General features: G+C 43.3%; 1 protein-coding gene across 1 annotated transcript in view; it reads left to right on the forward strand.

Moving 5' to 3' along the window:
• Positions 1–24822, forward strand: part of LOC308386107 (uncharacterized protein) — an 84986-nt gene that overhangs the window by 33466 nt on the left and 26698 nt on the right. The window contains exon 5 of the mRNA XM_080865424.1: positions 901–1015. Coding sequence (XP_080721550.1) covers positions 901–1015 — 115 coding nt within the window. The remainder of the gene's footprint in view (positions 1–900; positions 1016–24822) is intronic.

Consider the following 24822-nt stretch of genomic DNA (forward strand, 5'->3'; position numbering starts at 1 on the left):
CTCGGGGGTGTTGATTCATTTAAACTAACATAATCATCCTGCTGCAACCAGGTTTCTGTAAGGCAGAGTAAATCGATTTGTTGATCAATTATTAAGTCATGTACTAACAGAGACTTGGAGGAGAGAGACCTAATATTTAATAATCCACATTTCACTGTTTTACTCTTTGGTTCAGATGTGGATACTGTATTGTTCTTTCTTTGTAATTGTTTATGTTTAATTTGCTGGCTTTTAGTTTGTTTTTTGTCTGTTTGGGAGCTGACACAGTCTCTATGGAGATGGGTTTTTGGGGGGGTAGCAGGAGGAGAGAAGCTGCAGAGAGGCGTGTAAGACTGCAACTCTGCTTCCTGGTCCCAACTCTGGATAGTCATATTTTGGGTGGTTTAATAAATTTGTCCATATTTCTAGAAATGAGAGCTGCTCCATCCAAAGTGGGATGGATGCCGTCTCTCCTAACAAGACCAGGTTTCCTCCAGAAGGTTTGCCAATTATCTATGAAGCCCACATCGTTTCTGGGACACCACTCAGACAGCCAGCAATTTAAGGAGAACATGCGGCTAAACATGTCACTCCTGGTCTGATTGGGGAGGGGACCAGAGAAAACTACAGAGTCCGACATTGTTTTGGCAAAGTTGCACACCGATTCAATATTGATTTTAGTGACCTCCGATTGGCGTAACCGAGTGTCATTACTGCCAATGTGAATTATGATTTTACTGAAAATCTTTTGAAAATGCAAAATACACAGCTACCCAGTACAACCCATAATGCCATATATTAAAAGTCTTGTACTTACCTTGTTGAAGCTATTCAGAGACACCCTAACATCCAAGTGTTTTGGATGCACAAGTGATTTCCTTTTGTATTTGCTAACACTGTTCATTATATTCAACTGTACAGAATGGAGAAGGAGATTGAGGCCTTGGAAACACAAGAACTCAATATCTCTGCCAATGAAGAAATTGTGGTGAAGCGGCTAAAAGAGGTGGAGAGAACAGCTGAAGACATTATCAAGGTAAGCAAAAATCAAGTGCCTTTTAACACTCAGCTTGCCTTTTTGGCTGTGACACTAATGCATGTCACTTATTAAATACATCTGGGCGGATTAGTGCTACTAGTACGCTAGTATTTGCTTTTCACCTTAGTACGATTAAGAATAATGGACAATGAAAAAGGAAAACAATAAAAGAAATCAAAGACACACACCTGTATTTTGATGTGTTGATGTGTCAACACAGCTCCCAATAACAGATGATGCACATTAAAGGCTGTGTGACACAAAGGACCCATACATACACACTATTGGAGTACTAGTTATGTTTTATTTGCAGCTTTTTTCCAAGATCACTCAGTGGAGATTTTCATGTGGAACAAGGCTTCCCACAGAGGGCCTTCTTCACCTGTATGAACGCTGTCTGGCACTGCTCTGTCCACTGGATCAGATCTGGGTCACCCTTTTGGGTTAGAGCAGTCAAGAGGCTGGCCAGCTCTGCGAAGTTTGGCATGAACCGGTGGCAATAACCAGCCAGCCACAAGAACTGCCTCACCTCTTTTTTTAGTCTTGGGACATGGGCAGTATACGATGGGTGTTGTTTTCACCTCCTGCAGGCCCACTTGCTCACCTCCCCAGATACTGTACCTTCCCTTTGTCTGCTCACACACTTCTTCAGGTTGGCTGTGAGCCCCATCTGCCTCAGAGACTCTAGGACTATGGCCACCTGCTGCACATGCTCTGCACAGGTGTCACTATGGATGATGATGTCATACACCAGGTTCATGAGACACTGGAAAGTTGCTGAACAAGCTGAACGAAAGTGTGACAAATTGGTACAAATCGTACAGAGTGGAGAAGAATGACTTTCTTTAGACTCTGGAGATAAGGGGATGTGCCAGTAGCCACTGGTTAACTCCAGTGTCATGAAAAAGGTGCAATGCCTATCTGATCCAGGAGCTTGTTGACCCGGGACATGACATATGCATCAAACTGTAACAATTCACCTTGTGGTAGTCGCCACAGAACCGTATAGATAAGAACTATGGGGCTAAACCAAGCACTTCTTTCTGAACATTTTTTCTTTATGTTGAGGTAACCTGTAGGGCTGTGAATGCACCATCTCACCAGGACACATTTCAAAATTGTGCTCTGAGTGTGGTATGGCCAGGCAGGGGGGAGAACACATCTGCAAAACACTGTTGCAATGCAGCAACACCCATTCTCTGGGCTTGTGTGAGATGGTCATTACAATGGGGGGAGTTGGGAATAGTGGAATTTGGCACTATCATCTCTCTCCTTCGCCAGGCTAACCAGAGAATTTCCCAAAAGCTTTAAAGCACCAACAACTGGGTGTGTTCCTCTTCTGTGCGACTGTTACAACTCACCCAATACAGTCTATGTCTGATTAATACAAAATTCAGGTAGGCCAGTGCTGTGTCGGGGCGCACCATGTGACCAGTAATTTTTATCACTTGGTCAAAGGCTGAGTATAGAGTTTTGTCATGAGACTGCTGTAGTGGGAAATCTTCCATGGAGTGAATCAGTGCCGTCTCCTCCCCAGAGTCAGCGATGGATGGCCTCGGATCACCGCTGTACACAGCATATACACTACATGCTGCTACAGGTCATGAATGCATCCCCACACACTGCCCCAACAGGTTTTTAAATCATGGCCAATCCGTCCCCAGAATTAAAGGATGTGTCAGGCATGACCTAACCACAGCCTTCCCACTACGCTTTTTGTCCTTGTACTTAATTTCTGGCAGCACAGTAGGATATTTGTGTATGTCCCCATGCATGTACTTAACCTCCACCCACTCTACCTTCAGCAATGCCCCGGCAATGCCCCAGGCCAAACCAGAGTTTGGTGGACCCTGAGTCTACAATAGCCTGGTGTATACCCCTTACCACCTTACCACTATGCGTCCCTCGTGGACTGAGGGAAGGTGTCAGAGGGCAAAGTGATGGCAAAGGACCACTCCGCTGTTCCTGTCGGGAGTCCCTTGACAAACTGCTCGAGAATCATCAGATCCAGCAGCTGAGCCTCCACCTTTGTGTGGCTGGGCTTTTTGCGGCCCTATTCAGTACCCCAAGAAGTTTTGGTGGCAGTCCTCGGGCACATGGCCTAGGCCAGGGGTTGGCAACCTTTCTGATGATGAGTGCATCTAAAATTTTCCTCAGAAGTCAATAAATTGCAGTAGCAATTTATTGACTTCTGCAATAAATAAATAGCAATAAATTTAATAACGCTCTATATTAACAGTTACACACTATATAGAACCACTTTATAGAATTATATTTGTTGGCAGATGTTGGCAGCTGTCAGCGAATAGTTATCAGCTATTTTGAAACAAAAAAAAAACAAAGACTTTTTATCCATAACAGCAAATACAGAAAATGCAAATGCTATTTATGGTCTCCTCACAACAATGATAAGAAAAATAAACTGGGCCAATATGGCATGTTTGTTAATACAGAGACACACATGTTAATATGATCTCTGGTCTCCCACTCAGAGACACAGGTCTCCGAGTGTCCAGCATTCAGAGGCTACCTGAGGACTCGTGTGAGAGAAAATCTGCTCAGACAGACATGTCGAGCCAAATACTGTCAATAAGGCCTCTGCAATGTTCTGAAGACAGTTAAACTTGTCAGGCAGTGATGTCCAGCAGGTGAACATGCAGCTCCATGAACACGCACAGCTGTGGATTCCAGCTGCGTCCGTAGTTCTGCAAACTTTGACCCCACAGAGTCGAGCTTTTCAGTTCTATCAGCTGCATTTCGATGTCCTCTTTGTCGAGCCAGTTAATGCGAGACAAACCCAGCTGCTCATTAAAGCTTTCTGGTTTGATCAGAAAAGAAAACATTGGTCCATACGCCTGAAAGTCCCGAAAACACATTGTGAATTCTGTCTCGAGTCTACGGATGTATCCGTGTGTTTCCACGGTGCTGCGCTGAGCGAACAGCTGCTGAATCTTTTGAAGTGTTGGAATGTGGAAATTTCAACATTGCTTGAAAAAACTGCCACCTAGCAACGTCCCTCTCACCGGTAGGCTAAGTTATTTTTAGCCAATTACAAGTTCCATCTGGTAGTTGGGGTTGTTAGCTAAGATACCGTCATTAAGAAGCGGCACAACTAATGTGTCTATGCGAGCTAATTTGCGATGTGCACCGCTGTCCCAGCCATTCATTTTTTAATGCACCTGCTCAGATTAACTCACTGCGTGTCGTGCCCAGGGCTGGACTGGGACAAAAAAATCAGCCTGGGCATTTTGACTAGAGACCGACCCACCAGGTATTAAAGCCATAAAGCCTTTGAATGAAAACAAACGCTGTTGTGACAGTGATGTACAGTCTTGTTGGTATATGTATGATTTTTATACATTTTAAATCAGATAAAAACTTTGGTTTTTATCTGATTCAGATAATTATTTAATAAAAGTGAGACATTTTAAATGAGAATAAGAAAGAAAAGTATTTCTTTGTGCCCCCCTTTCCCTGTTAATGCCCTACCTGCCCCCCTGGCATAACTTTGCTAGACCCGCCCCTGCACAGTTACCAGCTGTCAGCTACTTAGAAAAGGATCCTGGTGTTATTTGTCTCTCAGAAACAGTTCATAACTTCAACTCATTCATGTCACCTAAAAGGTAAACCTGTTTCTCCATCACCTGTTCAGCTCTGATGATTCAGTAAGGACATCTCCTGGTTTCATCTTCATGTTTCCCTCTCACCACATATCCAAACCGACATCATGACCAGCAGCTTTACAGCTGTGGCTCCAGCAAACAGCCGATCAGCTGATCATTGATCAGTTTCATGATTGAAGTAGCAACAGGAGTGGGAGGGGCAGAGAATGACAAAAGAAGAGGCAGCTCTGCAGCAAAGACACAGAGTAACTCCAGCTTTGTGTCTTTTTCTATTCTAGCTGAAGTCCGGGACAAACTGTTCCTTCTCAGCTCAATACGAAATGCGTAATATTTTCTCTGAATGCGGGACGATTCCGTTTGTATGGGACGGTTGGCAACTCTAATAATTAACCTTATAAATAAAGTTCACTATCAGTAACATCATAGCACCCACCCAGCTGTATAGAAACTCCATCATGCTAGCTAGCACGCAGTACGAGTTATTGCAACTGACTGTAAAAAGTCAACACAACGAAAATAAACTCCATCTAAACTCGGTTTATATCTGACCCAGATAGACTGCAGGTCATAACTTCTTACCTGAAGTTCAGTTCACCTGACACTCGGACCAGCGGCCGCCTCGGGTCTCTCCTCCTCCTGCCTCCCCTTCCCTCATCCACCTGCTGGCCTCAGTGGAAGCTGTGCCATAGCCACCACCAGAGTTATTTTTACACATCTGGCCAATCCACCACCTCTCATTGTTTATACCATTACCAAAAAAATCATCGGCCCATAGAAACGAAAAATCACAGTCGGCCCAGATGGCCAGTCCAGCTATGGTCGTGCCATCAGTTAACCCTTCGCGTGCCAGCTGTGGCACGTGTGCCCAGGGTTGCCGATCCCTGTTCTAGAGTTTTTAATTCTGCACCTGACCCCACTGCCACGTTAAGTCTTTTATTTGGTCTGCTGTTAGTGATGTCATGTTGCCTTAATGTCATATTATCTTCATACGAGGAGCAGGGTATCTTAATCTTATAATGTTACAACCACATTTGACTTGAACACATTTGACTCGAACTAGGGATGAAGTTGGTAATTAGTAATATTTTAGTTAATGTTACGTGTTAGCTGTTTCATTACAATCAGTTGAGAAAACTATATTTTGATGATGAAGGCAACGGCATCAGCCTTGAGTGTATAGTTTTCATTGCCACACAACTACCAGCAGAAATATATGCCTACAAGAAGAAAATGATCACACAAATAGAATTATAGTGTTAGACTTTAAAATGATAAACTGATATACACACAAAGCACTGTGCATAGTGTACTATAGATGTGTACTGTAGTGTTAATCTGCAGTTAGATCAGTTAAGGTCTTAGACTAAGGCTTGTTCATTGTCCATTGGGGTCACCTTTAAAAACACTAAGTACTCAATTACTGCATTTTTTAAGTGTGCAGAGTAGCTAAATGTGTTTTGCTGGTGTGGTTTCATGCAATCCACGCCAGTTTTACCGAGGACGATGATGATTTGAATTTTCATTGTTGTGAACAGATTCTAGCACCTTTTTAAAGGAATGATGTTTTCTCCTGACTTCCTGCTAACTGCTATGCTATCTGTAAGCTCTGCTTGTTTCTAATAAGATGTTCTCACTGAAGACTGTGTGGGTGGGCTTTGTTGCACAAGCGACTGCTTCGAGTGAATTAGGTGGCAGATAAATGGATTACTCACATTGTGAGGATGCAGTGCAAGGACTAATATGCCTGATTTGCTTTGCTTTCTGTCTTCATTTAACCTAGTGAAATTACTAATGTGACAGCTGTGGACTGCCGTTACTAAACAAGCTGAACTGTAGCACTGCTGTGATGTTTACTTCATGCTTCTTTCACTACTTTGAACCTCAACTACTTTGTCTCCACATATAGGAGGTACACGCAGAGTCCCAACCAGGTGTGCACTTTTTTTAGCTCTTTGATGTGCTGTGAGTAATTTCTCCTGGTAAATGGTTACAAAACTTATTAGAGCTTCATTAAAGCATAATAGCAGCTTTTGCATCATGGGATACTTGGTTATCCCGAGTGTGCTCAGATTACTAGAAACATAATAAAATGTTTATGGCATGATAAAACTGAGCATCAGTTGTGAGAATTCATTCAGAAGATGGATATCAGTTTTCATTTTGATCTGTAATTTCTTGTATAAGTGTCTTTGTTGTCACATACTGGAATAATGTGTCATATTACTAATATAATGAAATCTTAAAAATGGTGACATATGTATATATTTGCCCAAATATAGCTAATCTTGGCTTATGTTGTGCTTGCTTTCATTTCACTGGTCTTATATTCTTCTTAGATGTGACCCATCATGTCCCTTCACCACTACCAGATATGCTATCACTCATTCCACTGGCAGCAGCAGAAACCCATCCTGTATGTGAACTCGGTAGCCATGAACCAAAGAAAGGTATACTTCTGACAGGCTGTAAAATATTACATTGGTGCAGATGGATTACAATGATCATCCTTCAGCATGATGCTAAGAATACACTGATCAGCCACAATATTGAAACCTATAATATTGATGCTAGTCTATAACAATGTTACCATGTTTCAGTGGTTATGTGACTGGTACATGCTGTTCGTATCATACATCTGATGCCAGCTGTCAGTTTCCTTGCACTGGAAAAATGTAATGTACATTACATCAGTCTTGATGCATGCTCAGTCATCCAGGTAAGTAAATCTCCAAAAAGTTGATTCTGTTCATCAGGACGTTTTCACTGGGAGAAATGTTTCGTCATCATCCAGGTGACGTCTTCAGTCTCAGCTGACTGCAGGTTTCAATCTTATAAACAGTACATTTACATAATGACTGAAACCAGCCCACTGAAGGAACAATGGGCTGGGAGGTCAGTTCCTTCATCATGATTATGCAAATTCTCATGACTATTGATCAACAACCACTGATCAATGGCCATGAGTCCCATTCACAGAGAGTTGGGGAATGGCTGCAATCACAGCATTGTAAGATGGTGACAGATGTACCCTTAGGCCCCTCCTCCATTCAGAGATGGTCTTTCCCTTTTCACGTAAATGGCCTCCTTGACTCCGCCCTCAAACCAGCGTTCCTCCCTGTCCAGGATGTTACATCCTCATCATTGAAAGAGTGTCCACTGGCCTGTAGGTAAATAGACTGCAGAGTCCTGGCCTGACGAGGTGGCTCTTCTGTGTTGTGCCGTCCTCTTTGGTTGTTTGGTTTCCCCGATGTATAAATCCTGCCAATCCTCCTGCACTTAACAGCGTACACTATGTTACTCTGTTTGTGTCGGGGGACCCGATCCTTGGGGTGGATCAGTTTTTGCCGCAACATGTTTTGGGGTTTAAAGGTCACAGATACGTGGTGTTTAGAGAAAATGCGTCTCAGCTGTTCCGATACTCCTGACACGTACGGGATCACTACAGGTTTTCGCTTAGTCATTGGTTGTCCTTCTCTCCTGGATCAGCTGGAGGTTTCTTTAGGAGCCTTTCCAGCTCTGACAAAAGTCCAGCTGGGGTAACCACATTTATTCAGGGCCTTCTTGATGTTCTTCTGCCTCCCTGGCCGCTGTGTCAGTGGGGATGGTGTTCGTTCTGTGTTATAGCGTCCTGATGACGCCCAGTTTGTGCTCCAGTGGATGATGAGAGTCAAACCTTAGATACTGATCCGTATGTGCAGGTTTACGGTACACGTCAGCTTTTAGATGTCCTCCATTACTGATGGAAATCTCACAGTCTAAGAAGGCTAACCTGCCACTGTTCATATCCTCCCTGGTGAATTTGATGTGTCGGTCCACCGAGTTAATGTGATCCGTGAATTGTGGTACATCCTGAGATTTGATTTTCACCCAGGTGTCATCCACATACCTGAACCAATGGCTTGGTGGTGTTCCAGGGTAGGATAGCAAAGCCCTCTTTTCCACTTCTTCTGTGTACAAATTGGCCACGATGGGTGAAACTGGGAGCCCATGGCACCCATGATTCTGCCTGTAGAACTGACCCTTGTATGTGAAATATGTGGAAAGAAGACGCAGTTCAAACACACTTGGTCGGTGCTGAGAGCGGTCCTGTTGCTGCAGTCAGAGACTGAAGAAGTCACGTGGATGACTGATGAAATGTTTCTCCCACTGATAATGCTGCATCCAGATGAACAGAACCAACCTTTCGGGTACATTACACAACTTATCTATATAAAACTTTAGACACATAACACACTGATCAATAATTAGTCATTTGTTATCTTGTAATTAGCCAAACTAATGAAAAAAGGTCTGTTACAGTTGGGTAACGATGATGTGAATATTTGAGCGACGATGAGGTTGAAATGAGTTTAAGACTCAAAAAATGTGTTTTAAAGTGGACTTTTAGCTGCATCCTGTCCAAGTTCTCAATATTTTATGTTACATTTGTTTACAAATTGAGAATTAGTTCAGGACTACATGTTGTAAAAAAACATTTTAAAAGGCACAGTGTCTGAAAGTCAGAGCGAGAACCATCTAAAGTCTCAATACAGCAACACTGAGTTTGATTACCCTGACTCGTGTCTGCTCTCAGTCCTTTTGCACTGCAGGACAAATCCAAAAGACATAAGGATTGCAGATTCAGACTGGATGTGTATCCACTTTGGATCCAGCTTATTCTTTCCCAAAATGATCTGTATTCTTTATTTAAAATGAAAACTGTGCTGAAATATTTAAAATCAATGAAATCGTAGACTTTTTTGTTTGCCTTTCCTGATAAAACATGCTGTCCTGTATTTTTCAGTAAAATGTTGGGTAATTCGTGACCACAGAAAGTATAAAAACTGGTTTTCAATGGTTTTCATTCTTTTGTCACGCACATGCTTAACTGAGCGTGAGCTTACTCAGAGTTGAGACTCTTGGACTTGCTTACATAGTGTTACTCAACTTAGACTTCATGGTTAAACTGTTGTTGAATATGTTATTGAGTTTGTTGAAGATACTTCCTGGGGCTTCTTCCAGAGGCCTGGGACCTACCACAAAGCTCAGGCAACATACCAGGGGGATGCTTCCCTTATTCCATTTCCCAGATTATATCATTCTTTTTCCACAGAAAATGATCCCTATGACTGCTACCTATTTTATGACGTGGTGATTAAAAGTCTATAAATCTGTTGTAAAAAGCACAGGCAATAAATGCTGACGCAAATCTTAATTTAGTATTTTAGTGATAGAGCATAAAATAAATATTGTAATTCCAGAAAATTATCAGTTTGTATTTCTAAGGTGATGGCTGTACTTTAGAGCACTGCAACTGTTTATTGTCCCACAACCTGATAAAGAAGGTTTGTGACTTTGTCACAGATCAAAGTGAAATTAACATGCGTGATTCCACAGGAATTCTTGGTGTGTGTCCTGTGTTCTAGTAGCTTCAGTTTCAACAGTGTAACATAGACTCAGCAGCAGATTAGAATCAATTACAATATTTATACATTTTTGATATCACCAAGTTAATACATGCATGCACAGTTTGCATTTCAATGGTTGTAGTAAGATAGACTGAAGCAGCACGTATCAAATGCATTCCCCCAGCAAAAAATCTATATTGTACGTAAAAGCTTTTGTCACTGTAGTTGTTTCCTGAGCATTTCTGATGCCTTAGTTGTAGGGATACAATTGAAGAGTGAAACCAAATCAAAGGACAATATGATTTTATCTGATTCAGTGTACGTTTGTGGACAGCATTAGGGAACACACACATAAAGAAAAGTGTTATCACATGTGGTTATTCCAACTGGGTCTTCAAGACGCACAGGAAAGAAGGTCAGAAACCAACTGGGGAGAAACAGAATGACAAATGGAACGACACTGCCATCCCTTATGTAGCAGGTCTGTCAGAGAAACTCCAAGCACAACATCAACATCCCAATGCACTTCCGACACGGGCACACCCTTAGATGGAAACTAGGTCTGTCGAGGTCTGTGGAATTACAGACTGAGTGTGATGTGTAGGACCCAAATCCAAACGCTCGGAGACAGAATCATCTTAATAAAGGCAAACCATGATGATGACCCACGAACAAAAGACTAAGCATAAAATACAAAAAGAAACCAAAGTATATCAATAGAACTTAGGAACATAAACCATTTCTCAAAACCCAACTCTAAACACAGAAAGAGCCCGACCAGAAAGACCAGAACCATGACAGGTAATCCCAAGGACAAAACTCACAAACAAACAAGCTAAGCAGCATAGTGTATGCTGTGGGGTGCAGGGAGAAGTGCTTAAAACTTCTGCATTGGAGAAACTAAACAGCCAGTCCATAAACAAATTGCACAACATAGAAGAGCCACCTCAACAGGACAAGAGATAGCTGTACTGTAAGGATACAGGTCACTCATTTGAGGATGCCAATGTTTACACTTTGGATGAAGAAGACAGATGATTTGAGAGAGAAGTAATATAGACCATGCAGTCCTCAGATCCCTTCCCAGGTGCCTCAACCCATCAGTTGACCTTAGTATGTCACATGGTTTCCAGTGAAACCCCTGGTGTTAATAACTCATGCCTTTTTTCATACCCTGGCTCTTGTGATGACGCACATGATTGATAGTGGGTCAGTGACCCTCTTCAGGGTCAACCCCCACTAGTGTTTGAATACCTGGGACTTTCCACCATTTGGTTTTAGAAGTAAACAAGTCTTTTGGATGAGAGGTGAAAATCACAAAATTTCACAAAAGTCCACTGGCTTTGTTTCCAAGCTTCTTAGCCTACTGTGGCCTTAATGACTGAGAACCTACACAGACATATTGGCCTGTAGTGTTGTTCACCACATTCCCACTGAGCTCTTGATGATGGCTCTTAGGCACTTGTTCATCTTGTACAGTTCTAAGCATCCCAGGCATTGAGTCACAGGTTTTCTTGTAGTTGATGGAGATGTTGCACAGGTTGTTCAGTCTGATCTTGCAATCTCGAGTACCTGCTCTGTCTACTAGCAGCTGGTGTTTTTCTCCTGCTGGTTTCTGCTAGTTCCTTTCTGGGCTCATGTATTGAGCCATGTACCTGTTCATCTTAGCCACTATGACGACTGCAGGAGCTTTCATGAGGTGCTGAGGGAGGTTTTCTGTCATTAAATACAAAGAAAACTCTTCCAAATCAAGCATTAGAAGAAAATTCAGCAATATGAACTTTATTTGAACAATATTTATTGTCCAGTACATGTCCTAAGAGTTCATCTATGTCTTTCATTCCAGCTACATTTGCTATGAAGATCAGTGTGGAAAATGATAAGAAAACAGGCAAAAGTCATGTGGTGTCAGCTTCAACCATCATCCCAGAAACCATCCAAAAGAATGGGATAAAGGTGTATGATGATGGACGTAAGTCTGTGTATGCACTGCACCCAGGGACAACTAAAATCCATAGTGAAACAGTTGGAGAGATGACCCCTACCGAGGTAGAAGAGCTTCTGCATCAGGCCGCTGATAGGAATGTACCTACTGAGGTGCAGTACCATCTACCTGTCTATTCTGTGCCCTATATAGGGACGAATAGGCCATCAACACCAAGGAAATCAACTAAATCACTAACAAAAAACTCAAAACCCAGCCCCTTACGGAATGTAAACTCATTCAAAACTGGATCTCTAATCCTAAATGAGAAAAACCACTGCAGCCAAGGCCTGCAGGAACAAAAACCCCCAAACAAAACTCCTCTATCGATCTGTCAAGACTCGACTTTAAAAGTACGAAGAGTTGGAGAAGGGGCCAAACTGCACTCTCGAGAGCAGGCCAAGTGTGAGACCTTTCTAATACCACAGTCACACTTTAGCACCAAGTGTCCAAGAGCATTCGCCAACAGCACAACAGATACAAGCAGTCCAAACACAGCAGCTCTTGTTTCAGTTAAATTCAGGCCTGAAGGAATGCCTGGACCCAAAGAGCCAGTCTACAGAACATTAGATAGATCTAGTTCTTCACTCGTCCACCATAAATTTGATCCTGATCCCTTGCTAGGCACCTCAGGTGACTCTAACAAAGATTTACCCTCTTGTGCAGAAAATAATGTCTCTCTGAACCTTGTCAGCACTCTGCCAGGGGAGCTAGAACCCATATCAATGATCTTCATGGGCTACGAGAATGCTGAGGAGGAGGAAGACATTCAAGCTGAGTTGGTGATTATTGACAACAGTTCTGATAATAACGACAACGATGAGGATGAAAATGAAATCAACAGGGAAGAGTATCTTTTATACCACCCACAGGGGTACAGAAGCAAAGTATTTCAACCCAAGGTGCATACAGCTAAGGTCATAGAGCTCAGAGACATTACAGATACCTAAAGAGACCAGGAGGATTTAGGACTCCACAAGCCAACATTCATCCACAAGTATGGAAAGCACAGTCCTTATTTACAGGAGCGGTCAAAATGGAGACGATGAAGCTCAGTCAAACAGGAAAATGAGAAACTGAATTGTTAGGAAAAGAACTGGGAATAGAATTTGTTAGGTGATTTTTCTTCCCCAACATTTGTCTTTTTTTCTGGTGAATGTGCTCATGCATGCATTTTCTGCTGCCAAGCCAATGTAATACTTCTCAGCCTGCCAATCTTTAATAATAATAAATTGTGATTCGTGCCATTATGAAACCTTAACTTCTCTTGAGTGATAGAAACACCTGATAGACTTTTTGTTTATTAGTAACTGTGCCACTGGAATTTAAATTTTATCATTCAGTTAGTTTGTTGCTTTGTAACTGAGTTGCATTAAATGGTACTGTGCTGTGAATCAACCTGTGCTCATACCTTTGATCTAAGTTCATTTGTTTGGTCAAGTCTATGTCTTAAATTTCTGATGGCAGTTATCTACCAAATTTCCTTGTTTCTAGTGCACTTTAGGAGTTGGAATGGGAAAGTCTGGTATTGGCGGGGCATAAACATGTCAAAATATTAAAACCTTTGTTGTAAAAATATTAAATATATCATTTTATTACGATGTCCGTCCTCATAATTTAGTCAGCTTGAACTTTGATTAGATGATTTCTAATTTTACCTTTCATTTAAATGTTTTCTGAATATCAAAAATATCCTTCCTTTGGGACTGCACCTGCTCACTCCTTTTTTGTAAATAGCCTTTGTGTTGGACTTCATATACCATGTTTTCTGCACTATAAGGCGCACCTAAAATCCTTTAATTTTCTCAAAGATCGACAGTGCACCTTATAATTGGTGCGCCTCATGTATGAATTCTGGTTAGGCTTACTGACCGATTTTATGTGGTACACGGCGCTCAAAAATCTATCAAAAAATGTTGTAGTATGACTTTGCTAAGCTACGAAGCCGCACCGCTTGATGGATTGTCTGAGCATTACGATTATCGTAGTCAGGAGCCTCGCGGAGTAATCTGGGTCCAAAACTCCGTCAGCTTCAGGTCCCAAAGTCAAACGAACACTGTGGCACCAATGAGAGTTACAAACTGTCTAAATTCTTTCACCTTTAATAAAATGATCAGCGTTGCTGCTTTAGTTTAGTTAGCAGGAAGTTAGCTCGCGAGTTTCCACCTAAGCATGATATAGCATGTTCTGACTGAGAGATTTCTGAAACATTCAAACGTACAGCTCTGTTATCACTTCCAACATAAATGAAGACAGAAAACTAAACAGCAGTGACGTTTGTAGGGTTACTGAAGTTGGGCTAGCTGGTATATACTGATGTGCTACGTGATCGCTAGTGACACAGCTATGTTAACATAAACACAGCCCGTTTCACAGTGTAGGGTTGCCAACCGTCCCTTAAAATACGGAATCGTCCCGTATTTCGAAACAAAAGCACACGTCCCGTATTGAGCTAATAAGGGACGCACTTTGTCCCGTAATACAGTGAGAATCAAAAGTAGTCTATAAATGTTAATGGAATTAACGCTTTGTTTGAAAACATAATTCCCAGCCCCTCTCCTGATTTGTGACCAATGAGCTGACAGCACACTTATGACAATTCGAGTATGACAATTCAGATTACCGCTCATCTCATTGGTCGAGGAAAGGTCGCTTACGGAGAAAATACCGGAAGACAACAGATGACCACAACAACAAGCATGGCCAACAGGGAAACAAACGCCGACACTGCGGTGCAAGTCTCGGACGACAGTACACCTAAAGCTGGGCAGACACTGTGCGATTTTTTCAGTCACGATATTCAGCTCCTGCTCAAACTGCACGATTGACTCGCAGGGTTAGAAGGTCGTAGGTCACGATGCAGGTCTCACACTATACGGCCCGATGCTCTGATGCGACCTGAGTGCTCACACTGTGCCTCCATAAAATGAAGGTTATAACAGAAAATCTGTCGCTCTCTCTCTCTGTCTTTCACTCACACAGACACACCACCACCATCAACTTTGTTAAATTGCTAATGAAAAACATGATCAGGCAGCTGTGATTGAGCAGCAGTGTAAATCCAACTATTTTCAGGGTTGTTGTGGTCGTGATCATTTTGTGATGCCACATGGAAGTTCTACAAGTTGTGCCTCCATCGCTTGTGTCCAGATCACACGCTGCACAGCCGTGCTGCTCCGTCTTTTTCACCGACGTTTATGTGTTTGCGCGTGAGCAGTGTGAGCGGCTCACGAGCGATTGATGATTGGGAGCTGGTCGTGAGGTGTTAATCGCTTCTCGTTACCCCACGTATACTACACGACGCACGATGAAGTAAGCACAGTGTAAGCCCAGCATTAGAGCAGCAATGTTTGTTCGCTCAGAAAAAGAAAAAAAGGCTGCAAAAGTACAGGGAGGAATGGGAAAAACACCTGGCTGGAAAAGTGCACGATAACACCTTTAAAGCGCACTGCACTGTGTGCCGGCGCACTTTTTCCATAGGCATGCTTCTAGTGGTGGGCACATGAAGAACATGAGGGGCGTGAAAGCTCAGGGAACCCTTAACCAATTTTTTGTCCACCAGGCCACGGCAGAAGCAGATATGGTATGTAAACACTGGTTTGTTTTTTTAAACCCTCTGGTTAAGGTTAATATGGGCATGTGCAGTGAATATCAGGGCTATGTGGCCAGAAGTGTGATAATATAACTTATTTTGTGTAATAAACAACTGCAAGGATAGATGATTACAACAAATAGATGACTAATACATAAAAGTAATAGATTAATAATGATGATGAGTTATGATGCGTAATCATGGGAACAAGCGGGTTTTAGAAACAGGAGCAGCTGATTAGCATTAGAAAAGCTGAAATACTCAGCTGAAGCCAACTGTACTAAATGCACTATATGTGCACTGTTACAAGAATGTTTTTCGTTCTATTGTTTTCTATTAATTTATATGATTTTAAGTTAAGCAGGACAGAGTTCTTTTAAAGAAAGATTTACTTATATTCTCAAAAGTTAAGCATGACAGGCTTCTGTTTAAGAAAGAGACCTGTTTTACTGTGTTAATGTTGTCATTTTGAGCTAAAAATAAATGGCTAAATGATCATTTGTTTCCCATATGGTCATATCACAAAGAATATGCATCTGCTTAAATCAAATTCAAGTCAAATGCTTAAAAAATAATTTCACACACAAAAAAAAAGAGCTACCACACTGGGAAGGGTGAAGACAACTGGGTTGCCCGGCCCTGGCCACGAGGTGTCCCTTATTTATTTTTCAGGGACTTGGCAACCCTAGACACAGCTATGTTAGCATAAACACAGTGAAGCTGGAGGATGAACGCTAACTTTTTTCCTCTCGATAAAAGTTAACGTGAAGGTTCCTGATGGTTAGAGACAAATGCAATCGCATGGCAGGATGCTGTACACGGACCAAACTTCAGTCAGGAGAACAACTGAGATGATCCATCCACAATACGAGGTTAGTCATTAATATACTGCAACAACATGGGAATAGAGCAGCTGCAGAGAATTCAACATTGATGAATCAATGGTACAGAAGTGGAGGAAGCAAGAAGAATGAGTTGAGTAAAGTTTGACTTATCTGCCTGTTTTGTTTTGCTTGATGCACCTAATAATCCAGTGGGTGTGAGATATATATATATATATATATATAAAAAAACACACAGCACGCCCCTGCGGGCGGTTTATCCTTCAAGCTCGGGTCCTCTACCAGAGGCCTGGGAGCTTGAGGGTCCTGCGCAGTATCTTAGCTGTTCCCAGGACTGCGCTCTTCTGGACAGAGATCTCCGATGTTATTCCCGGGATCTGCTGGAGCCACTCGCCTAGCTTGGGAGTCACCGCACCTAGTGCTCCGATTACCATGGGGACCACCGTTACCTTCACCCTCCACATCCTCTCGAGCTCTTCTCTGAGCCCTTGGTATTTCTCCAGCTTCTCGTGTTCCTTCTTCCTGATATTGCTGTCATTCGGAACCGCTACATCGATCACTACGGCCGTCTTCTTCTGTTTGTCTACCACCACTATGTCCGGTTGGTTAGCCACCACCATTTTGTCCGTCTGTATCTGGAAGTCCCACAGGATCTTAGCTCGGTCATTCTCCACCACCCTTGGGGGCATCTCCCATTTTGACCTCGGGACTTCTAGGTTATACTCGGCACAGATGTTCCTGTACACTATGCCGGCCACTTGGTTATGGCGTTCCATGTATGCCTTGCCTGCTAGCATCTTGCACCCTGCTGTTATGTGCTGGATTGTCTCTGGGGCATCTTTACACAGCCTGCACCTGGGGTCTTGCCTGGTGTGATAGACCCCAGCCTCTATGGATCTTGTACTCAGAGCTTGTTCTTGTGCTGCCATGATTAGTGCCTCTGTGCTGTCTTTCAGTCCAGCTTTGTCCAGCCACTGGTAGGATTTCTGGATATCAGCCACCTCCTCTATCTGCCGGTGGTACATACCGTGCAGGGGCCTGTCCTTCCATGATGGTTCCTCGTCTCCCTCCTCTTTCTTGGGTTTCTGCTGCCTGAGGTATTCACTGAGCACTCGGTCAGTTGGGGCCATCTTCCCAATGTATTCTTGGATGTTCATTGTCTCATCCTGGACTGTGGTGCTGACACTCACCAGTCCCCGGCCCCCTTCCTTCCGCTTAGCGTACAGCCTCAGGGTGCTGGACTTGGGGTGAAACCCTCCATGCATGGTCAGGAGCTTTCTTGTCTTTATGTCAGTGGCTTCTATCTCCTCCTTTGGCCAGCCTATTACCCCAGCAGGGTACCTGATCACGGGCAGGGCGTATGTGTTGATGGCCCGGATCTTGTTCTTACCATTCAGCTGACTCCTCAGGACTTGCCTGACCCTCTGCAGGTACTTGGTGGTTGCAGCCTTTCTAGCGGCCTCTTCATGGTTCCCATTTGCCTGCGGGATCCCCAGGTACTTGTAACTGTCCTCTATGTCTGCAATGTTGCCTTCTGGTAGTTCAATCCCCTCAGTTCTGACTACCTTCCCTCTCTTTGTTACCATCCGACTACACTTCTCCAGTCCGAACGACATTCCAATGTCATTGCTGTATAGCCTGGTAGTGTGGATCAGTGAATCGATGTCTCGTTCACTCTTGGCATACAGCTTGATGTCATCCATGTACAGGAGGTGGCTGACAACTGCTCCGTTCCGTAGTCGGTATCCGTAGCCAGTCTTGTTAATGATCTCACTGAGGGGGTTCAGGCCTATGCAGAACAGCAGTGGGGACAGAGCATCTCCTTGGTAGATCCCGCACTTGATGGTAACTTGTGCTATGGGCTTGGAGTTGGCCTCTAGTGTTGTACGCCACATCCCCATTGAGTTCCTGATGAAGGCTCTTAGGGTCCCATTGATCTTGTACAATTCTAGGCATTCCAGTATCCAGCTGTGGGGCATTGAGTCATAGGCCTTCTTGTAATCAATCCAGGCAGTGCACAGGTTGGTCAGTCTGGTCTTGCAGTCTCGGCTGATTGTTCTGTCTACCAGTAGCTGGTGTTTTGCACCTCTGGTATTCTTGCCAATTCCTTTCTGTGTCCCGCTCATGTATTGACCCATGTGCCTGTTCATCTTAGCCGATATGATGCCTGACAGGAGCTTCCATGTAGTACTGAGGCAGGTTATTGGTCGGTAGTTGGAGGGGACCGCTCCCTTCTTGGGGTCCTTGGGGATCAGGACCGTCCGACCTTCGGTTAGCCATTCCGGGTGTCTCTCGTTAACTAGCAGCTGGTTCATTTGTGCTGCCAGACGCTCGTGGAGTGCAGTCAGCTTCTTCAGCCAGTAGGCGTGAACCATGTCGGGCCCTGGTGCTGTCCAACTCTTCATACTGGAGACCCTTTCTTGGATATCTGCCACTGTGATGGTTACTGGACCCTGTTCAGGGAGGTCGCTGTGGTCTGCCCTCAGATCCACTAGCCACTGAGCATTGCCGTTATGGGTTGCATCCTTCTCCCATATGCTCTTCCAGTATTGCTCCGTCTCCAGCCTTGGTGGTGCTGTTCTCTTATTGTTCCCTTGCCACTGAGAGTACACCTTTGCTGGTTCTGTGGAGAACAGCTGGTTTATTCTCCTGCCTTCTATCTCTCTGGTGTACCTCCTCAAGCGGCTGGCCAAGGCTGTGAGTCTTTGCTTGGCAGTTTCCAAGGCCTCAGGTATGGACAGCTTGCTGTATTTCTTAGGCACCTTATTTGTCGCACCTTTCTGCAACTCTGTTAGTTGGCTAACCTCCCTCCGTGCTACTTTGATCTTGCCCTCTAGCCTCCTTCTCCATGGAGGGTACTGCCCCTTGTGGCTGTTCAACTTGTAGCCAAGCATCTCACTGATCACTGCTGCCGTATTGTAGATCAGCTTGTTAGTGTCGGTAATCGTGGTTGTAGGTATTGCCCGTAGTGCTGCATTAACATCATCTAGCAGACCTTCTGAGGGTACTTCACGTAATCTTGGTAACCGGCTACGGGGGATCCAGGTTTCAAGCTTGGCCATGATCCTATTTTTCAGGTCAGTTCCTCTCGCACTCAACGATCCTTCTCCTATCGCACTTGGGGCTATGTACCCAATCTCGGGTGGGGGTGATGATATCTCCCCCCTGACCTGGCGTCCTGACTCCTCCTTGCCGTAGCATTTGTGTTGTACCTCGTCATATATATATATATATATATATATATATATATATATATATATATATATGTATATATATATATATATATATATATATATATATATATGTATATATCAGGGACTTGGGTAGCTGTACTTTTCTGCAACATTAACATTCTGTGCTGTAGAGCTCAGGTGGTAGAGCAGGTCACCTACTGACCGGAAGGTTGCTGGTTCAATCCCTGGCTCCTCCAGTCTGCATGTCAAGTGTCCTTGGGCAAGATACTAACCCCACGTTGCTCTCCGATGAATCCATGCTTGTGTGTGAATGTAGTTAGAAAAGCACCCAGTTTAGAGACAGTGCTTGTGAGAATGGGTGTGATTGGGTGAATGTGGCATGTTGTATGTATTTGAGTACAGAGAGTAGAAAAGTGCTATATAGCAATCAGTCCATTTACCATTCTGTCCCAGCACAAACCATTTGCCTCTTCCTTCTAAAGTTGATCATTAGCCCTCTGTTCTTGTTCACATTCAGATGCAGATGATTTCTCTAAGCACTGCTCCTGCCTGTCAATAGCACATGCAGCCACTGCAGAATGAGCACAGACTGAGCTGTACTGACAGTCTGAGGTGAAATGGAATGGAGACAACACAGTACCCTGTGGAGCTCTGAATTTCACATCACCAAATCACACACACAGTTTTATGGTACTACACTGACACAGCTCATCCTCAGATACTGTGCCTGTCTGTCAGGCGCTCAGTGATCCATGAAATGGTGGATGAATTTAGAGAGATGTCCTGTAGCTTCTTCTCTCTCAGTATCAGTGGCTGAATGGTGTTTAAAAAAATCAAAGAAGGCGAGCCCCCCCAAAGACTAACCTCTTTGCTGCATCCAGTCACAGATTTGGTTTGTATGCTAACTGCAGAAACTCTCTAGATGTTTTCACCTGTGGTTTTAGCTGGGTCAAGAAATACACTGTGAGGGCAACTGGTGAATACTCATTAACTTCAGATGTTCCATTCTCTGTTAAGATAATCATGTACTGCTCCACTAATGTTGAGGTCGAATCTCTGAGCTGACAGAAAGTGCTAGGTACGGTTTTACTGCACCAGCAGTTTGGCGTCATTGTCAAACTGAAAAATGAAGCCGTAGCACGATGGAAAGCAAATCTTACTGTATTATTCTGTGTTTATACTTCCCCAATAACCACTGGCTCAAATGCAGCCCCAAACCATGACACAGCCTTTTTAACTGTCTCCTGACCTCCAACATACACATCCACAATTAACTGAATCAAGATGTCAAATTTGGGTTCATCACTCCATAAAACTTGTTACCACTGACTTTCATGAGGGTAATGCTCCAGTCTTCATCAACAGTAACAGGGTGGAGTGTGTACCATGGTTTAGATTCCATGGGATCTCCTAAGATCTATCAAGGAAAGCTAACATCACAGCTCTGTTGGATAAGGTCACTTTTCCTAAGAAGGCTAAAAATGCTCCCCCTACAGGTGCTGCCGACCAACTACAGCAGGGGTGTCCAAACTTTTTTCACTGAGGGCCACGTACATAAATATATAGGAGGGGCTGGGCCGCTTACTAGAAATTAGGTATATAACCTTAACTTTAGTGTATTAAAGTTAGAAAAATCACTTAAAAGTGGTCAAATGTGTTATATTGTTGAATATAATTAAAGCTGCCTTCATCACAGCTTTCCATAAATGGATCTTTATTGATTTATTCAGAAAAAGCTTTGGTAGCTCGTTCTCAGAACAGCCTTAGATTTCTTCTTAGACAGCACAGAGAAAAACAATGAAGATGGGACGGGTACATTTCAAGCCTGTTATTTAAGTTATTAGGCTCAGCAACACATCTATTAACGTTCGCTTCAAACGATTATCAACATTAACAGGCTGAACTGGACTTAATAACAGGAGTGCATCATTTTAGTAGATTATTCTGGTGAGTATCAGCTGCGCTGGGTATGTAAATCGGGCCATCCAGCTGTGGTGCTGATCACCACTCGTGCCAAAATTCAAATGTCACTTGATCGAGGAGCAGATCTGCATCAGATGAGATCAGCTGACTACGTGTGCGTGCGCTGTGCGTATAAAGAAAGTGTTACGCAAAACCAGGGTAGTGACAGAATCAATGCGCTTTATTGATATTTGAAGCATGTGTGCACGTGCATGCTTATTAACACACGGGTACTGTGGAATAGATTTTTAAAGCGCTCGTGCTCTCGTCCACTCCCTGCAAAAAAAATAGCAGCTGTGCGGCGTCTGTGGCGTCGGTGCTCTAATCACATGCGATGGAGTAAAAATCAAAAGCGCAGCTTCATCAGACAGCTGCAGTTTAATGTTGGCTGACGAGTTTTCAATGCGTCGCACGACTGGATTTCTGGACACGCTGACGTTGTTGAAGTTCTGCACTTTTTCCGGGCACATTATTTCGGTGACTTTAACGAGGCCGTGTTTTATGAGGTCTCCATCTGAAAAAGGCTCGCCATGTCTTGTGATGAGTTGGGCGACCTCATAGCGGCTATTGGAGCCTTCTCCTGGACCTTTTGAGCACGAAGAAATACTGTTGCTGACCCCACAGGAGAGCTACCCTTTGCTTTAATTTCTGCTCTGGCTCAGCACCAGTGTCGGATGCACAGGCCTGATGTTTGGTTTCATAATGACGTCGTACATTATCCTCTTTCATAACTGCCACAGTCTCAGTGCAGATCAAACAGACACACTTTGTCTTGAACTCTTTGAAGGAATCTTCACTCTCCCACCATGTCTGAAATTTTCTGCACTCACTTTCTACTTTTCGCTTCTTTGGTTCTGCCATGTTTAGTAACTTGGGGTAAATTTCTTCTGTGATTGTCCTTTTTGGTGGAGCAACTGCCTTGATCAACAGCAGCTCCCCCTGGTGTTAAAACTAAGAAGTGCAATACACTCAAGCAAAAGTTGAAGTGCGGCCATATTCTATTTAATTTATAAAATGACGGGCCAATTAAAAATGGCCCTGAACTACAGCTATACCACAGAGACCTTTTTCATATCCTAACATCTTCACAGCAGCAGATCAGGAAACAGCTGCTTGGGTTAAGAGACTGAACGATTTCTTGACAAAATTTCTTCGCCGTGCTGTAAAAGACTCACTGTCAGTTTTGTAAATGCTCGATTGCAATTTGCAGCAGATTGCTGCTAAGCCTGGCCCAACCAGTTATTAGGTTTACGGGGAATCACTTTTTCCCACAGGGCCACGTGGGTTTGGATTTTTCCCCTTTAATCATAAATGCCTTCATTTAGAAAGTGCATTTTTACTTCTGGTATCTTTGTCTAATATTTACATTTGTTTGATGATCTGAAGCATTTAAGTGTGAGCAAACACACAAAAAAATAGGAACTTAGGAAGAGGGCAAACACTTTTTCACACCACTGTCCATCCTGGTTAAGAATTTGTCACAATGTTACTGGAGACCAAGGAGATGAGTAAGTATCTGGTTAGACACAAACACCAGGAAGCTTCCTGCAGTCCTGGGGCCCGTTCTTCGTACCTCGCTTACTACATCCAAGATCAAATGACACATCCAAGACCAAATCATCGCGCTAACTTTGAGCTCGCTAATCCGGTTCTCCGAACACACCTGCTGTTGACGATTAGTACAGCTGGATGAAGTAATGTGAGATCACTGGGTGGCTTAACAGGAGCTACGCATCGATAGTAGAAACATTGATCGGCAACCCTTTGATTGGTCGGCGAAAATGTCGAAGGAGCACGCTCGGTATTTTTCGGCAGCAGAGCAAGAACTCCTGAGTGAGGGATTTCAGGAGTTTCAGAGTTTAATTAAAACGCAAGGGAACACTGCAAAGGCTGCAAAAGCAAGGAGAGAGGGCTGGCAGGAAGTTGCTGACAAATTAAACTCGTAAGTAATTTAATAATAACAATAATAATGGATTGGATTTATATAGCGCTTTTCAAGGCACCCAAAGCGCTTTACAATGCCACTATTCATTCACTCTCACATTCACACACTGGTGGAGGCAGCTACGGTTGTAGCCACAGCTGCCCTGGGGCAGACTGACAGAAGCCAGGCTGCCATATCGCGCCATCGGCCCCTCTGGCCAACACCAGTAGGCGGTAGGGTAAATTTATTGTATCACACTATATTATCCAATATTATATTACATTATATTATATTATAATATGTTATATTATATCCCCTTTCACATTAGAGCCACAACAGGACCCACTAGAACATGGGAACAAGTAAAAGTGAAATATAAGAATATTCTACAGAATGGTAATATTTATCACTTATATTGCTTTTCGTCTCTTGGAAAGAGAGCCTGAAATAATCTGTTTGTTTATAACAGCAACCAAGAAAAGGGCAGAGCAACAAAAGACAGGTGGTGGTCCTGCACCCCCTCGTCAACAAGTTGGTTAAGTGAATTATATCCTCACGGGAAAATCGATATCTCTCTATGAGCACACTGTCGCGCTGAGCTAAAGGATCCTGTCTGTCCCGCAATATACGCTGGATTCTGAGGACTCTCCTTATCAATCTTGCACCTTCCGCAATGGGTGGCTCGCGTATACGGACAGGACATGGCTGCGACAGGCTTCCCAAATCCACCTTCGCTTTTATAGCCGTGGTCTCTCATCTTGATTACACGAAGTAATTTACAATTGCTACTCTGAAATATGAATTACATCTGTAATAATCACATACATGTAATAGAATGTTAATAGTACATTTCCCTTTTTTAGGAAATGACCTGTATGTATCTGTGTGACATCAATAACAGGATCAAGTGCTGCATTATCTTTAGTTACATTGATAATATTTATTTATGGTGAAACAGTGGAAAAATATCGCTGTTGCTTTCGTATAAATGAAGCGGACATACCTGCGTGGCCGCGATCTAATCCTGTTTACATAAAGTAAACCTGCTCCCGAGCAGGTTTACGCTTACGGCTCTGTTGCTATGACAGCAAGTCCCGGATGAGCTTCGGGGAACCGAACGATCCAGGATCACGCGAAATCGTCAACAATCTAATCCAGCTAACCTACTTAGCGAGGTACGAAGAACGGGCCCCTGTTATTGGGTATGGATGTCAGGATTGGTGTTGGTTATGAAAAGAATCTCTTAATGAAAATGTTGAAGCTTCTGGGATCTCAGAAACATGAAAGTGTCTTAAA

The sequence above is a fragment of the Rhamphochromis sp. 'chilingali' genome (genome assembly GCF_963969265.1).
Source record: "Rhamphochromis sp. 'chilingali' genome assembly, chromosome: 18".
NCBI classification, from domain to species: Eukaryota; Metazoa; Chordata; class Actinopteri; order Cichliformes; family Cichlidae; genus Rhamphochromis; species Rhamphochromis sp. 'chilingali'.